Raw genomic sequence first — 15,199 nt, forward strand, 5'->3', positions numbered from 1 at the left:
CCTCTGTGTTGCTTTGATCTGCAGTTGCCCCGGTGATACAATACCATTTTGCAGCCTTTTTACACAAATGTCAATAATTATGCACGGTGCAAAGTAATGGAGAATCAAAGGCACCAGCCTTGCTTATTCATGGGATGTGCAACTTCCTTTCTCTCTCTTCCCCTCCTAGTGTCTTTTAAAATATCTCAGATGTCCAGAAGACTTAACAGACACTTTATAGTAACAGAAAAAAAAAAATAATACAGTCATAAAAAATTAATCACAAAGCATCATCAACCTTCAACATTGCTTGCAGAGCACCGTTCGAGCATTTAATGAAACTTTTAATTGAAACTGCTCTACAGCCAATACACCCCTAAGGATTAGCCATGAATCACTTAACATGACCTCACAAATTGTGAGTGCTCTAGGTACAATTTCTGTATAAAAATGATTTTGAAACATAGCCCCTGAGAATTTTCTACAGAGAGAGCTTCTATAACCAAGTTGCAAAAGTAGAGAAAACTTAGGGAAAATTTGGAATAGATTAATATTCCTTCTCTGTTAGTGAGCTACAATTTTTTAAAACTTGGACTTTTTTTTTTGTGTAATTCATCCAATGAGCATTAAAGCACCCTGGGAGGAATTTGGGTGGGTTTCCCCCCCCCCCCCCCCCCAGATTCATGATAAGCTCTATGTCTTAATACTGCAGTTACAGAACTGTTCTCAAAGGAGGCACCATCTCCAAACATACATGGTTGATATTTCGGAGCTGAAACCCTGCACTGGTGATGGATTGCCAATAGGAAGGAAGCACAAATCATAGATCTTTTTCTGCTGCACCCACCACAACTTTGCTGGAGGCATTCAGACTGCGTGTGGAAATGAGAACTGAGTTCAGGTAGAATCGGGATTTCAATTTCAGGGAGCTGCTTCTTTAAAACCAGTCACTAGCAACATTCTAAGTATTGACAGACCTTTTAAATCCTTTTCCTCTAGCAGCTTGTTTCCTAGAAAGTATTTCCAGATGATATAAATTCCTACCTACTTTCTAGATGAAGACTGGGGGTGTGAGGAGTTTCACAGTGAATCAGACTAATACACTAGATGCATATTTTTAAGACGTTTTGATTTTCTCAAGAGTTAGTTATTTCACTTCCCTTGCTTGCCTCTACTCAATTAGGCTCCTTGAAGGCACTTAAGGTTGCATTTTCACCTGTAGCCTTACTGGTGACTGTCAAATTCTCAGCATATTCCTGCTATCCACAGAAACAAGTGTGGGATGATGGCAAACCATTCTCAAACTGGGGAGGTAGAAGGGCTGCACACCTTCCCCAGACTCCTCAGGGGCCGCTAATTTTGATCCTGTGAGAAGGCAGAGAGGAGGCAGTGCATAAACTGCACCGGAGGAAGGCTAGAAAACACTGACAGGTTGTGGGGAAAGAGTATGTGTCCAAGACCTGCTCTGGGGGTTGACATGAAGCAGCCTTTAGTTCCTGTGGACATCTGGCAGAAAGATGCCACTTGGGTGTGGGGCAGGCCACTGCTGAGGAGAACATAGTCAATAAAGGGAAGGGAAGGGAAGGGAAGGGAAGGGAAGGGAAGGGAAGGGAAGGGAAGGGAAGGGAAGGGAAGGGAAGGGAAGGGAAGGGAAGGGAAGGGAAGGGAAGGGAAGGGAAGGGAAGGGAAGGGAAGGGAAGGGCTGCTGAGCACACCTACAGCCCGGTTCGTGGCAGATCCTGCAGGGGAGCGCTGAGGTGACCCCTTAGCCTGGGTTATGCGATGGGGGCCCTTCCTGGTACCCTGGACAACCACCGGGACCGAAGGTGAGCCGGGTCCAGAAGGTCACAGCTGCACCTGCCGGCTGACCCCCTCTGGCCCCTCATCGCCCGCCGTTACTGGAGCCCCGCCTGGGTGACCCTTACAGCCCCTGAGGCAGGTACCGGGGGGTTCCCCGGCCCGGCCCGGCTCGCCACAAGCGCCCCTCCCAGCCCCCCTCCGCGGAAGTTAACGCTGCAGGCGCAGTGATGAACGGCAGAAGCCGCCGCCCCCCTCCGGCACCAGGGCACCTGCCAGCACCCACAGCTGGTCCCAGCCCCTGGGCTGTTGTTTCCCGCAGCTGCCCCCTCGCCCTCCTACCGCCCTCCTACCGCGGAGCCCGGAGGGACGGGGCGCGGAAGGAAGCCGGGGCTGCTGGCCGACTGCTGCCGTAAGGGTAGCCCGGGCAGAGCCAGTCGCCATCCCGTTGGGTGCCCGGCCCTGGCAGCCGCCGGAGCGGGAAAACTTTCTGCCGGGCCGGCTCGGGACAGAGCCCCTGCGGGCGACCTCTGGGTCCGGGAGGAGCAGCAGCGGGGCCGCCGCGCCGGCAGCTCTGGCAGCGGGGCTGCAGCTGTCCGGGGAGCCGGGCGGGTACCGGGGAGGGAGCGGGGGAACCCGCGTTTGGAAATAAAGCCCCGGCACAGCGCGGGGGAGTGGGGAGAAAGAGCTCGCTGTCCTTCCCGGGCGCCGAGTATTTTGCAAACTCTGGCGAGCGGGACTTCAGCCCGCAAGCCCCGGTGCGAGGAGGTGAGAAGACGGGGTGGGTGGGGGGAGGCGAGGGAAGTGCAGACTTACCAGGCGTGAAACACTGAGAGGAGGAAGAAAACCGGCAGGAGCTTAGCGGACATGATCTGGGCAGCGCCGGCCAGGTGAGAGGTGCGGCAGGATGAAGGAAATGTTGCAGGATGTTCACATGAAAGGGAGAATGAGGCAATGAGGTGAAGCTCTGAGCTTCTCTTCCTCCGTAATCTCAGCTTTATACCCTGAAGAAAATACCCCCTTTCACACCGCTCCAGGAAGGGAGGGGGGAGGCGAAAAAGAAGGAAGGAAGGGAAAAAAAAAAAAAAAAAAGAAAAAAAAAAGGGGGAACGAGGGGGATATCCCCAGCGGAGAGCCTGCCAGGGCCAGGTATAAATCAGGCTCCACGGTCTGACAGGTGTTCAGCGGGCACGGAGCTGCCGCGCTTCCTCCTTCTTGCAATCAGTTGCCGGGAGCAGCGGCGCGTCCCCTCCCGCTCCCCCGGCTGGCGCTGGCCGTGCCCCCCGGGCTGTGCACAGCGCGGCGGAGCCCGGGCCCGGCCGGGCCGCGGGTGCAGCGGGGCGGGGTGGGCCGGGCCGGGCGGAGGGAGGGCTGGGGCAGGGGGGAAGGGACGCACCTCGCCTCCCCTGCGGAGCGCCTCGCCCGCGGCCAGCCCTGTAGCGCGGCACCGGCTGCCGGGGGCCGCCCCACATCGGGGAGCACCTCGCCCCCGGTCCCTGCCCAACAGGTACCCGCCTCGCCGACAAGGAGGGGAGCCGGGAAGTGAACCTTGCCCCCGCCCCGGCGGGCGTACACACACACACACACACACACGCACACGGGAGGTGGGGGGGGCAGCAAACGCGGCAGCCGCAGTCAGGCTCCGGCCGCAAGCGGGGATTTCTCCTCGCCATCACCAGCCCGATGCCTCCGAGGGGGAGGCTCCGAGGGGGCTGCGGCGGCCGCTTCCCCTCGCTGTGTTGGGGCTTGCTCCTACCCTTAAACATCTCACTCACTTGCCAAATGGGGCCCCGACGGTGGTGCTCTCTTCAGACGGAGCTAGAGGGGTCGATGCTGTTTCTGGTCTCGAGGTGGTCGGAACCACGGGCATTCCGATGTACATATAGACGCAGATCCATGTAATCAGTGCGGCTAGAGAGAGGGACTAACAGTACAGTCTTCCACAGACAGACAAGCATGCACAACGCAGCGTGTTTGTATATGCCTCTGTATCTAGCTGTACGTATACAGAAGTTTACATGCACTGTACGAATGCATGGATAAACATGTATATGTATAAAGTACGCATGTAGAATGTGTACATAGAGAAGAGAGAGATACACTAGACCCAGCTACATGGATTTATGTGTATATTGGGTACATTAGAATAAATGAGGATGTTCTGCTGTCAGAACTCGGAAATGTGACGGCAGCCAAGTGTAGTCAGGGCAGAAATATTTTGGGTCTGGACATTATGTGTCTTTCTACTCCACCAAGAACAGCAGAGATGTAATTTTTAGCGACTTCAACTCTCTCCAGGTGTGTGGAGCTTTGCGCCAGGCATCATGGTAATAGAAACATTACCCTATGCTTTCAGAATCGGAAATTACAAAATTTCACTGACATGATGGTAATCTGGAAAGACAAAGCTATGCTAGAGGTACAAGGACTGATCGTTTTACTGTGATCAGAAATCTCGGAAATCTTTGCTTCCTTCTCCCTTAGACATAATTTGCAAGTTCTGAGAGAGTCTTTTTAAATTATGACATTCCATTAAAAAAAAAAAAGTTATGCTGGAAGATGCAATCTTGTTTTTAAAATAACTCCTACATGATGCCTAGAAGAGCTGGCTAGATAGAGTTCTGTTCCTGAAGTTATTTACTGAAGGAATGAGACAGCTTAGGGAAAATCCGCTGCGAGCCAGGCAATTAATTTCGAGTCATGCACTTTATTTTTTTTCTCAACCTAAACGTCTCTTTACTAGATTATACAGCAGTTCTTTCCTGTTGACTTCGGCTAATTGCAGTTACTGTGAATTGCTAATAATCACTTATAACAAGACTCGCGCTCTTTTCCGTCGCCAGCAGAGAAATACATGTGGACTCCAGACCGCCCGCTGCCTTGAGAAAATAACGGCCGGAACATCAAAGCGAATGTGAGGGGCGGCAGGAGCCCGGGGTTTGCCCGGATGTCACCAGACATCGCTGTGTGGAAGTTCTCTTTTCCCCTGGTTAAGGAGCACGGTGATCCGCCGAGGCGAAGTTTGCAGAAGCACCAGCGCTGTGAGGCGTGCGGGAGGCGAGACAGGGCGAGCGGGGGAGCCGCCGGTGCCGGTGAGTTCTGGCGACACCGGGCTCCGCGCTTCCGCCGGCACTGCTGCACCGCAGCTCGCTACCTCCAAGAGCGTTTCCAGGCACTCGCATGTTTTCTGCAGGCTGGTGCTTATGGAAACATCACTCCGAAGTCGCGACACCTGCACCCCGGCTGGCAGTGCCTGCATGTTTAGAAATCAAGGACGGGAAGCGCCCTCCGCACAGAGCGGGGGTTTCGCCGGCTACCCCCGCGCTGGCCACCCGTATAAAAATATGTGTATTCACGCACAGACACTCAAGTCGAATAAGTAAGAGCCTATCCCGGCCCCGGCGCCCCCACCGGGGAGCCCAGCTAACTGCTAGGGAGATGCTGCAGCGCCTGTCGCCGCCGTCCCGGGCGGAGCGGGCTGCGGATACCCTGGCCAGGGGTGCTCTGCCGGAACCGGTTTGAGGTGGGGACGGCCGGATCGCGGCAGAAGCCGCCTCCCCTCTGCCACCGCCCGGGTGGGCGGCATAAGTAGGCCGATGGTACTGTGGCAAAAATGCCCAGAGACACACCGGCAGCGACTTGCAAAGGGAGATGGCGAGCCCGGGTCTGGCGCCGTCTCTCCGGACGGGGAACCGAGCGCTCAGCAGCCCAGCGCCGAGAGGACCCCTGGCCCCCTCTCCTCTCGGCCGGGGCTGGCCTCTCCTCAGCGGCGGCTCCGCCCGGCGCCGCTCCGCCTCACCCCCTGCCCACCACCCCCGGCCCGTCGTCACCGCCTCCTGCCGCGGCGACGGGGTCCTCTGGCGGCGGCTCCGGGAAGTGCGGGGAGACCGGGCGGGACAGGGTTTTGTGTCTCCCGCCGCCTCCAGCCAGCGGCGGAGCGCTCGGTTACCCCTTTTCGGTGAGCGTGTGCTGTTACCGGTGCTCTGTGTGTGTGTCCATCGAGTCACCCAGACCTCCGGGAAAACCCTCCCAGGGTTAAACTGACTACTCTGTTCTTCACTTGCAGCGTGACAGCAAGCCCCAAGGCTCGAGTGGAGCTTTATGGTTCATTAGTTATTGCCTCCTTCTCTTCAGGCTGTAAGGAAAAAGAAAAGGTGATGTTTTAAGATTTTCTTCCTTCTGTTGTCTGCAGTGCGTTATGTGTTAATGCCAAAGAAATACTTTAGCACCACTCTTTATTATACCTCACCCTTCAGTCATTTCTACTTTTTGTCTTCATACACACATGCTTTTCTCTTAAGCACACACTCTGCCTTACATTTTCAAATTGTGTTTTCAGGTAAGGATCATGATTATCCAGCACATGTCTTAACAAAAGAACATTTTATCATACCCTGTAATTATACTAAAATGTTTATATTCTCTAGCAAAATAAAACGGGCCGTGTTGCAGCTCTTCAGCAGCTTTGTGTACACTTGCTGGCAGAACCATGGGCACTGGGGGCAGACGTGCACTGCTGGTGCCAGACGGACCCCCTCAGCAGTTGTTCTGAGAACATCAGTAACACCGGCCTGCAGTGAAGGAGGAACTGAACTCAGATTCACTGAAGCCAAGACTGTTGTGAGTGGCTGGTCCCAGCATTTGTTACTGTTAAGCGTTATTTTTTGTCTTATATGTGGTATGCCGATTTTTCCCACCTACATATGCAACCTATCATGGTCGGACTGGTACATTGGAAACGATCTGTATTTCTCAAAAACTCTTCAAATTCATCTAACTGAAATGAGTTGGTATCTTCAATCAACATGCTTTAATTTCCTTTTCACTTTGTTTTTAGCCAGGGCCAATTTAAACAGCAACTTTTAAGACATGAAGACTGTGAGAAGTGATAATTGCTTTTGAGGATGGCAATGAAAAGGCAAATAATGCAGCACAGAATGGGACACTTAACATTGGGTCTAAATTAGTGATAATCCTAGGAGAATCCTTCAGAAGTCCTTTGGGCTTCATAAAATCTAAATTTCATTCTTTCTGTCTTTTCCAAAATTAAATAAATGTCCATAACAAAACAGCAGAAGAAGTAAAACTGGTAAGGCGAGGATGTCATCTGAGAATGTCACCATGTAATGGCCATATTTAAGTGTTTGTAGTGACACAACAACATATAAAAAGCCAGAAGGAATTCAAGCAATTTGATCAAACACTCCTTTAGAATAATCTAGGTTCCTCTGAACATTTCGGTGTCAATTCCAATTTGAGGAGCAAGGGTGTTAGGAGACATATATCCTTATTACAAAGAACATTATCTTCAGATTTAAAAAAAAATAGCTGTGCAAGTGCTACATTCATCTTGTCTGCATAAACTGAATAGCAAAGGGGTTTCATTCAGTTTTCTTGAAAGTTTAATTTATACATTCAGCAAGAATGTTTTAAATACAAGATTACCTCATAAAATCATTTCTTAGTTTTGTACAAATATGTTTAGTTATTCCACAGGGGGCATATTCCATTTAGAAAAAAAGAAAAAAAAAAAAAAGTGTAATGTAATTCAAGACAACAGAAGAGGGCTAAGCTTTAGAAAATATATTGTTGCCTAAATTCATCCTTGAAGTAAGCTGGCACAGCTCAAATATCAGAAAAAAAACCCTTTTCCATTGTGTTTGACTTGTTCTTTCATTCTTAATGGGCGCAAGTGAGGAAATTTGGCAGTAGAACTGCATGCACTTACTCTTCAGCGCTGAATTGTTGTATAATAATAAACTTTTCAACTCTTTTTTTTTTTTTTTCATGAAAGCATACAGGAAAAACCCCATGACAAGCAATTTCTATTTATTATTGTCTTTTGCCATGACTAAGCTGTCAAGTAGATGTGCCCCGCAGGGTCCCAGCTCCCTCATACTGGGGACAGTGACACAGCTAACCCCACTCCTGAAGGCCCAAAGTCCTTCCAGGGGAAACCAGAGGAGGTTGATGCACATCCAGATACAGCCACAGCCTGGAGCAAGCCAAGGCCAAGGTGTTTACTTTGAGCCAGGATCTGGGAAATGCTCCCATCTCCCACAGTTCAGATGCCATTGATGAGTAATGGTCTCCCACACAAACAGTTCCACTGACTACAGAGGGATTTAAATTGTTAGGTGTTGTGTAGTGTGAGGCAGTGGCATTTAAGTATTCCAGCCTGGAACTGATCAGCTTGTTGAAGCATCTCCCAAACCATGGGACAACACCTACTGCTCAAGCAGGACCACATGCTTGGAGATGTCTACTTCTTCTTCTATCATTGCAGTTCTCAGCAAGGATTAGCAGTGTGTGGGATTCTCTGAGAAACATAAGATAGATGGTTTTTTCAGGAAACTTCAGCCTGGTTTAGCAAATCCACGGTAACAGAATGAACTGTAATTATTTTCTGCCTTTACTATCAAACATAGAAAGTGACAGTCTATATGACTGGAAGTGATTTATGTATAAAATGTCTGTGGTGTCATATACCTTTGGAAGGAAATTATTACATCTTCTACACATCAGGTAAATGCCAATAAACTGTTTACCAAAGTAAAGCAAAGGACTTGATCCTCCAACCATGCCACTCTACCATTTCCAGGTAGTTCCATATTCAGTGGAAACAAGGAGCCTCTTAATGTAAGTGAAACTGGTCAGATTTAGAGGTCTTGACACTGAGTCCTGCAATAGAGACCAGAAAGTTATGCTCAGCCCTTCAGGGTAAGAGTCAGACTTGGGCATAAGCAAATAAAACAACCATGGAAAACCTTCCAGGGCAAACAGAATGGCTCTGGAGAAGATGCCGTAAAGATAGCTCTGAGTTTCCTATTTGTGTAGAGAAAAGCCTCACACTGGAGGCTTTTCATGGAAGTTTGAGGGAAACGAAAAGCAACTTCTTGTGATTCTCTCTCTTTCTTGTTTTGGGATTCCTGTGTATTCAGACGTCTATTTTCCGTGCATGGTATCCTCTGGAAGGTTGTGGATTGCTCATAGTTTTCAACAGCATAGTACATACAGCCTCCATATTGTCTCTGAAACACTCTGGTGCCACTTTCACAAGTACTCTGTGGCCTAAGGGTCATTCCTGCACTCCAGGCTTCTTTTGCAGAAGAAGGTATGTTGAGTAGCTAGTATGGGGTCAGGATAAAGGTCTGGATAGCACAATATCCTTTGTCTGAAAGTGGCCAGAAGCAGATTTTTTTTTTTAAGAATAAGAGGAACAGAAGATGCATATATGATACTCCTCCCTAGTACTCCTCAAGTCTCTAGCAATCAGCATCTCAGGAACCTGATACAGTCTATCAGAACCTATTTACAGAACTGAGCAAAAACCCCATGCTCCAGACTGAACTTAAACCCACAGAAACTGGCTTTAGTCAGTAATTGTCCACTTAGTTCCTTAATATTTGGAACATTGCTGTTCAGTAACTGTTTTTATTTTAAAATCATACAAATACCTAATCTTCCCATGGAAAAAAGAAAGCTGAAACCACTGTCTTTTTCATGTAACTTAGATGTCTGATATCTGAGGGGAAGAAGTGTTAAGTAATGTTTGTATTGAATAGAATCCAACTTTGCAATTGCAAATATTATAATAAATAATGATGTGTGATAAAAAAGTTTGAGTCTTTGCCACCTGTAGGCTGCAAGAATGGCTGGCAAGAGAATTGACCTTACAAGCACTGATTCATACCTGCCAAAACCATGGTAGCATATGTACACATGGGATAAAAAATAAAAGAAGTCAGCATGTGGACTGTTTCCTGATGCATCTTCATCAGCCCACCCATCATCCTCAGACACCTAGCTGAGCAGGATTGGTTTGATGCATTGTGCTGTGTCACTGATGTTTCAAGAGTTATATCTAATCTGTCATTCTGGTGAGACTAGAAATAGCCAGCTGTTGGTAAACTGATTCCTAGGAAGAAGCCTTGTCCAGATGTGATACCCAGCACACATCCATCTGCCACGAGTGTCAATGGCATGCCCTGTCACCATCAACCACAGGAAAAGAGTTGAGGACAGTGAGCAAACATTCATCCATAGGGCTGCAGGCAACATCCCTCAGTGATTAACAGCAGGACCCTACCACACCATTCATTTCATGGTCACTTTGCCTTGCCACAGGTGGAATATACATTCACACCAAAAGATTAGAAGGAAAGTTCCCCAAGTGTCCACACCCTGACTAAGAGTGGTTGTTGTGTTTGCTAGTCCTGGCAGCAGATTAGGCTCACCTCTCCTTGACTGGATGTTCAACCTCCAGAAGCCCAGTACTTCATTCATGGTACATCTCTGTGGTCATAGGAAGAGGCAGAAGAGGTTGCAGCTGAGAGGGTCTGTGTTGCACATGTGGAAAGATTTTCTCCCCTCTGACAGCTGCCAGGTGTTTTAGCTGTTTTGGAGGTTCTCAGTGAGTGAATCGCTGGGGATGCCCAATGCAGCATGTGTGAAATTCTTTGCACTGCATCCCTGCTGTACTTGGTGAGATCTTATTGGCTCTCATCTGTTTGTGAGAATAACCCACATGCAAGAAAACAAATAGAATCATAGAATAGTTTAGTTTGGAAGGGCCCATCAAAGGTCATCTAGTCCAACCTCCCTGCAACGAGCAGGGACATCTTCAACTAGATCAGGTTGCTCAGAGTCCTGTCCAGCCTGGCCTGGAATGTCTCCAGGGAATGTCTCCCATCTACCGCCTCTCTGGGAAACCTGTCCCAGTGTCTCACCACTTTCTTCTGCATGTCTAGCCTGAATTCTAGTTTAAAACCATTGCCCCTTGTCCTATCATTACGGGCTGTGCAGCAAAGTCTGTCCCCATCCTTCTTATAGGCCTCTTCTAAGTACTGAAAGGCCACAATAAGGTGTGCCCAGAACCTTCTCTTCACCAGGCTGAACAACCCCAACTCTCTCAGACTGTCCTCACAGCAGACCTGTTCCAGCCCTATGATCATTTTTGTCTCCTCTTCTGGCCCCTCTCCAACAGGTCCACATCTTTCTTGTACTGAGGGCTCCAGAGCTGGATGCAGTACATACCCATAGAGCTGTAGGAAGATTTGCCATCCAGGTGGCTCTGCAAATTTTCACTGGTTTTGATCCCCAAAGACCTGGATTCATGGCATTCAAATACCATTATCACACTTTTTAAAACTAAGAAATGACAAACAAGGAGGTGTGTGGCTGCTCAAAGTCACATGGGAAGCCTACATGAAAACAGAGATTCAAATCCCCACCTTGGCTCAGGATAACGTTCTAACTAACAGATGGGCATGTCCCCCCCTTGCTCCTCTTCACCAGTTTCCATTCACCTGCTCAGTCCCATGGCTTCCCTGTGGTCACTGAGAACTGAAAACTTCTAATTCCACAGCATAAAACAAGAAACTTCAAAAAGGAATAGATGTGTGAGATTTTTTTTGTTGGCAATGTTTAGGAATGAAGGTGACAAAGAAACCCAGTCAGCTCCTCAGTCCTGGACGAGGCTCTCAGCTCAAAGGGAAGCACAAACCCTTTGCCTTGAACAGAACATGGGGCTGATGTTCCATAGCAAAATAGCATCTAATTCTGAAACATCCCAATTCACTGTATTCACTCAGTATATACATTTCTGGGCAACAGTGAGGACGTGTAATGTACACACAGGATCAAGTGCATGCATGTGTACTGTGCAGTTAATTCTTTCAGCTCTTGTGGTGATTGGTCTCTCTAACAGGATAACCAGTGTAAGAATGACACTGTACAATCAAATGTTGAATGCATTTTTTATTTAAACATTAAGATTAAATTACAAAAGCTTCTGGAACAAGGAAAGGATGCCAAGAGGAAAGAGCTGAAAACTCAGATTGCATTTTCTCATTCATTGTGAAAGCAAAACACATTGGCAGCAGCAAGGCGTTTTTTATAGAAAAGTTTCAGATGGACAGTACAAAGACCTTCCTGTCAATATTGTCACTGAAACACCTTGCTGTCATGAAGCACATCTTTTTTTCTGATCACACTTCTTGGTGTGGGCTGATTGGTTTTGACTGTGGGAAACAAGTAATAATGATTGCAGAATTACTGTAATTCTTTACTGTTAATCTCTGCTAATGTAACACAATCTTCTTCTTGGGAAAATGTCCAAACATCATTTACTTTACCCTAATTAAAAATGCCTACAGCTGTTGTTAAAAGTTTTATTTGTACAAGTATGTTCCTAATCTATGTTCATTTCATGCAATATATCTCTAATTTTTAGAATAAATACTGAGAATAATTTGAGAAAATTCCTTGGAATGCAAAATCCAAACAAATCACATATTTTCTTTTAAGGGCAAGATTCCACCACCTTTATTTACACAAGTAGCATTCTGCTTCCTATGTTACTTCACTGTAAGCTAGAGGCTCAAGCAGTGAAAATGCAGCATAGCCCCATTAGGATTTACTGTATTGTATTAACTTCCAATGAAAACTGGGCTGAAGAGTTTTATCTGTGGAGTAATGCACTACGTATAACCAGTAAAGGTACTCGAACATAGCCCTATGCTTAGTAATTTGGCACATTTACAACTGGCGTTACTCAGTAACTTATCAGATGACAATAGTGGAGCTCTTCTGTAAAATATAGGTTAAGCCTACATTTATATGACTGTACATCTGAAGTATAAAAACCACGATATGTAGTACACTTGAACAGTTAAAAAATATAACTTATTTTATTTGTAAACTATCAATGCAAGATACTCAGCAGCAAAGAAGCCATGTTCAATGTCTTCTGATCTTTTATAAAGATCTGTTGCTGTAAGTAATATAATAGTCTCTGAAACATCTGAGGTTACATGTAGAAACAATCAAGGCAATATTATTTGTACATATTATTAAACATGCAAAAAACTTCCTGAAGAATATTGCCCAAATGTAGAAAGTCATCTGGATCTCAAATTTTCCTTGGTAGCATCTGCTTTGTAAGTATGGCTCACATGTGGCTTTAAGAGTCCTTTAGTTTATTTTGGAGAATTGGCACCTTTAATAACAGGCTCCCTATTCAGATATGTGGCCCAGTAAACTAAGTTAAAAGTTCCAAACAGCACTGGAAAAATTATCCGGGACATTTTGTCAATCTTACTGATGCTGTTGTAAGTCTTTTTGCTTTCAGCGGGCTTTTCTTCTGCAGACTTCACTGGAGCAGATGCAGCATTTGAGATGACAGATGGGGCTGAGTCCTTTGGCATGTTTGGTGCGGGGGTCATCTTCCCAGTGCTGTAAGTATTAGTTGATTTATTTCCCAGCAAATCACGCTCTTTTTTCTGCAGCATAAAGAACAAATCATTAGACCACAGGTACAGAAAGTGGAAACGCATTCTCAAGATATTAACCCAAAAATTTAAGCACTGTAATCAATCATGCCAACGAATGCCTGTTGGCTATTCTGACCTTGACTCGCAAACAGCTGTTTCTGCCTCAGTTTTATAGCCTTACTCAGGCTAAACTTTCCCTGATGCCAGAGAAAGCTAAGAGCAGCTGAATGGACCCAGATCCCACCTGGCGTGTGCATTAGCAGTTTCTTTTGTCAGGGCAACGTGGTTCAGCACCTGCAGAGGTTCCTGCCTCACAGGCAGCTGCCAAGACACAAACCTCGCCCTCCTGGCTGCAGCAAGGAGCGTGGTGGAGGGCTCATTGCCCCTGCCTGCTTCCCGCTCTTTTGTCTTTTTTTTTATTTGGGATACTGTGGTGGGACCCTGGCTCACAGAGTTCAATGTGAGCTTTGTCATTTATCTGGGAGAGCGCATAGGGAATGCTCTGCAGAGGTATGTTTCACGGTATATAACTGCGATTATCAGAAGGCTGGTCACTGAAATCCTGTGCCTTATATTCTTCTGAAAACAGTCCACTCCATACAGACGGTAGAAACTGACAGTCTATCTCCATGAAGAGAAGGCAGCTTATTTCCTTGCCACTATTCCTCTATAGGAAGGTGAAAGTATGTCATCAGGTAATTAAATACATTTTTCACAAAGAAGCTGAAAATTGTCTATTCAGTAGTTTGCACTATGCTGAGTACTCACTTTTTATTCTAGGTATTAAAAACATGTAAGGTAAGCACCTTGATTTTAGCTGCTTCCAGGGCTTTTTTGCCATCCCATGCCCAACTCCTCTTGGTAAAATAGTTGACTGTTGCAAATTCAATCAATGCGGAAAATACAAAGGCATAGCAGACAGCTATAAACCAGTCCATTGCAGTAGCGTAGGCCACTTTTGGCAAAGAGTTACGGGCACTGATACTTAAGGTGGTCATGGTGAGCACTGTTGTTACTCCTGTAAAGAAGGGAAAAAAAATTAGGCAGAGATCAGTTTGGAGGCACTTATGAGATCCCTAATGGGTTATGAGCAGGCTCCAATCCAGCACAAGACCTAAGAACGTCACATGGACTCAGTCAGTGTTTGCATATTATGGTCTGAAAGAGCAAGACACTTTGCTCGCCAAGAAAAAATACAAGCCTCTACCCTCAGGTGTTTGCTTCTGTGGTGTTCTGGTTATCTCTAATTATCATATATCTAAATAAGTATTTTAAGGATAACACAAACCCAGCTGTCACATAAACCAAAAGCTTACTGGTATTTTATCCCTGTACACTGATGCACGGTATGTATAGAATGTGAAGTAGCATGTTACAAAATCAGTGAGCAACCCATTTAGCACTAGCTGCTATAATAAAGTGGGATTACTGGTTTTATGTTTTTTTCACATGGAGATTTTATATGCAAAATTGTTGGCTGTCATTGATTTCCTTGACTGTAGCGCCTCCTTTTCCATAGGCCAGTAAATGACAGAGCTGCCACTATTTTCATCTGTGGAAGGATGTCCTCAACTCAGTTATAGCTTTGTAAACCTAGAATGGGTACCTCCAGTCAATAAAATGATGCTGGAACCTGTATTGTCCCCATACAGCTTGCTGAACTGCTTTTTGATCAAAGCTGTTGACTGACTTCAGTATGGAAGAAATATTCTTTTAAGAACGGCTGAACAAAGTTTTATCTAATAAACTGTTCCTGCTTGTCTCATTTTTTATCTAGTGAAAATTTTGGATTTCATTATCCTTCACTTAAGACTGTATTTATTTTCTTCAATCTTCTAGTGATAAATCAATAACTTAAGAGACCCCGAAGGATTTTTCCATGACAACTTCTGTAGTAAATATACATTTTCTAAATGCAAAATCATATTAATTTGTTTGATGGTAACAGAAATAATTGTCGCTAATTAACCTCTACGTGGTTTTCCCAGATAAACATCTTAAAACACAGATAAACAAAATGTCTTGAAGTTAAATGTGTTTCAAATGCTTAGCTAGAGTATACACTTAATACAATAATGTGTGGGGCTTTTTGTTCTAAACCATCCAGTATTTAACCCAAGTGGAAAAAAACAAACAAACAAAACACAAAT

General features: G+C 46.2%; 3 protein-coding genes across 13 annotated transcripts in view; 1 reads left to right on the top strand and 2 right to left on the bottom strand.

Moving 5' to 3' along the window:
* GABRG3 (gamma-aminobutyric acid type A receptor subunit gamma3) overlaps window positions 1-4,644 on the bottom strand; it is a 348,523-nt gene extending 343,879 nt beyond the window's left edge. Inside the window, exons 1-2 of one of the 2 annotated variants that reach the window (XM_065075325.1) lie at window positions 3,552-4,644; window positions 2,593-2,648 (exon numbers count right to left, since the gene is read on the bottom strand). In XM_065075325.1, coding sequence (XP_064931397.1) covers window positions 2,593-2,645 — 53 coding nt within the window. In that variant the 5' untranslated portion in view covers window positions 2,646-2,648; window positions 3,552-4,644. Of the gene's footprint in view, window positions 1-2,592; window positions 3,386-3,551 lie in introns of those variants that run through there. The other variant, XM_065075329.1, reaches the window with a different exon arrangement.
* Window positions 1,754-14,796, top strand: LOC110358850 (serine/arginine repetitive matrix protein 1-like). 5 transcript variants are annotated; one of them, XR_010475087.1, is made up of 4 exons: window positions 1,756-2,666; window positions 4,623-4,868; window positions 5,843-5,930; window positions 6,204-14,068. XR_010475087.1 is itself a non-coding variant. In XM_065075341.1 (3 exons), exons 1-3 carry the CDS (start codon window positions 5,373-5,375, stop codon window positions 6,354-6,356), a joined length of 603 nt encoding a protein of 200 aa, XP_064931413.1. In that variant the 5' UTR covers window positions 4,913-5,372; the 3' UTR covers window positions 6,357-14,068. The 5 variants fall into 5 exon arrangements, 1 of the variants encoding a protein (XP_064931413.1); XR_010475080.1 differs by having other exon boundaries at window positions 1,760-2,666; window positions 4,620-4,868; XR_010475078.1 differs by lacking the exons at window positions 1,756-2,666; window positions 4,623-4,868 and adding exons at window positions 4,913-5,734; window positions 14,569-14,796 and having other exon boundaries at window positions 6,204-13,013.
* GABRA5 (gamma-aminobutyric acid type A receptor subunit alpha5) overlaps window positions 11,521-15,199 on the bottom strand; it is a 56,489-nt gene continuing 52,810 nt past the window's right edge. For all 6 annotated transcript variants that reach the window (XM_065075271.1, XM_065075279.1, XM_065075315.1 and 3 more), the window contains 2 exons: window positions 13,856-14,067; window positions 11,521-13,058 (listed from right to left, as the gene is read on the bottom strand). In XM_065075271.1, the coding sequence (XP_064931343.1) occupies window positions 12,756-13,058; window positions 13,856-14,067 (515 nt within the window). In that variant the 3' untranslated portion in view covers window positions 11,521-12,755. The remainder of the gene's footprint in view (window positions 13,059-13,855; window positions 14,068-15,199) is intronic.

Source organism: Columba livia, chromosome 1 (assembly GCF_036013475.1).
Source record: "Columba livia isolate bColLiv1 breed racing homer chromosome 1, bColLiv1.pat.W.v2, whole genome shotgun sequence".
NCBI lineage: Eukaryota > Metazoa > Chordata > Aves > Columbiformes > Columbidae > Columba > Columba livia.

Excerpts from the sequence above, each read along its gene's own strand:
- LOC110358850 (XM_065075341.1), top strand. The coding sequence starts at position 5,373 with ATGGTACTGTGGCAAAAATGCCCAGAGACACACCGGCAGCGACTTGCA. Across the intron at positions 5,735-5,842 it reads CGCTCGGTTACCCCTTTTCG|CGTGACAGCAAGCCCCAAGG; the intron begins GTGAGCGTGTGC and ends CTTCACTTGCAG. Across the intron at positions 5,931-6,203 it reads GCTGTAAGGAAAAAGAAAAG|CAAAATAAAACGGGCCGTGT; the intron begins GTGATGTTTTAA and ends TATATTCTCTAG.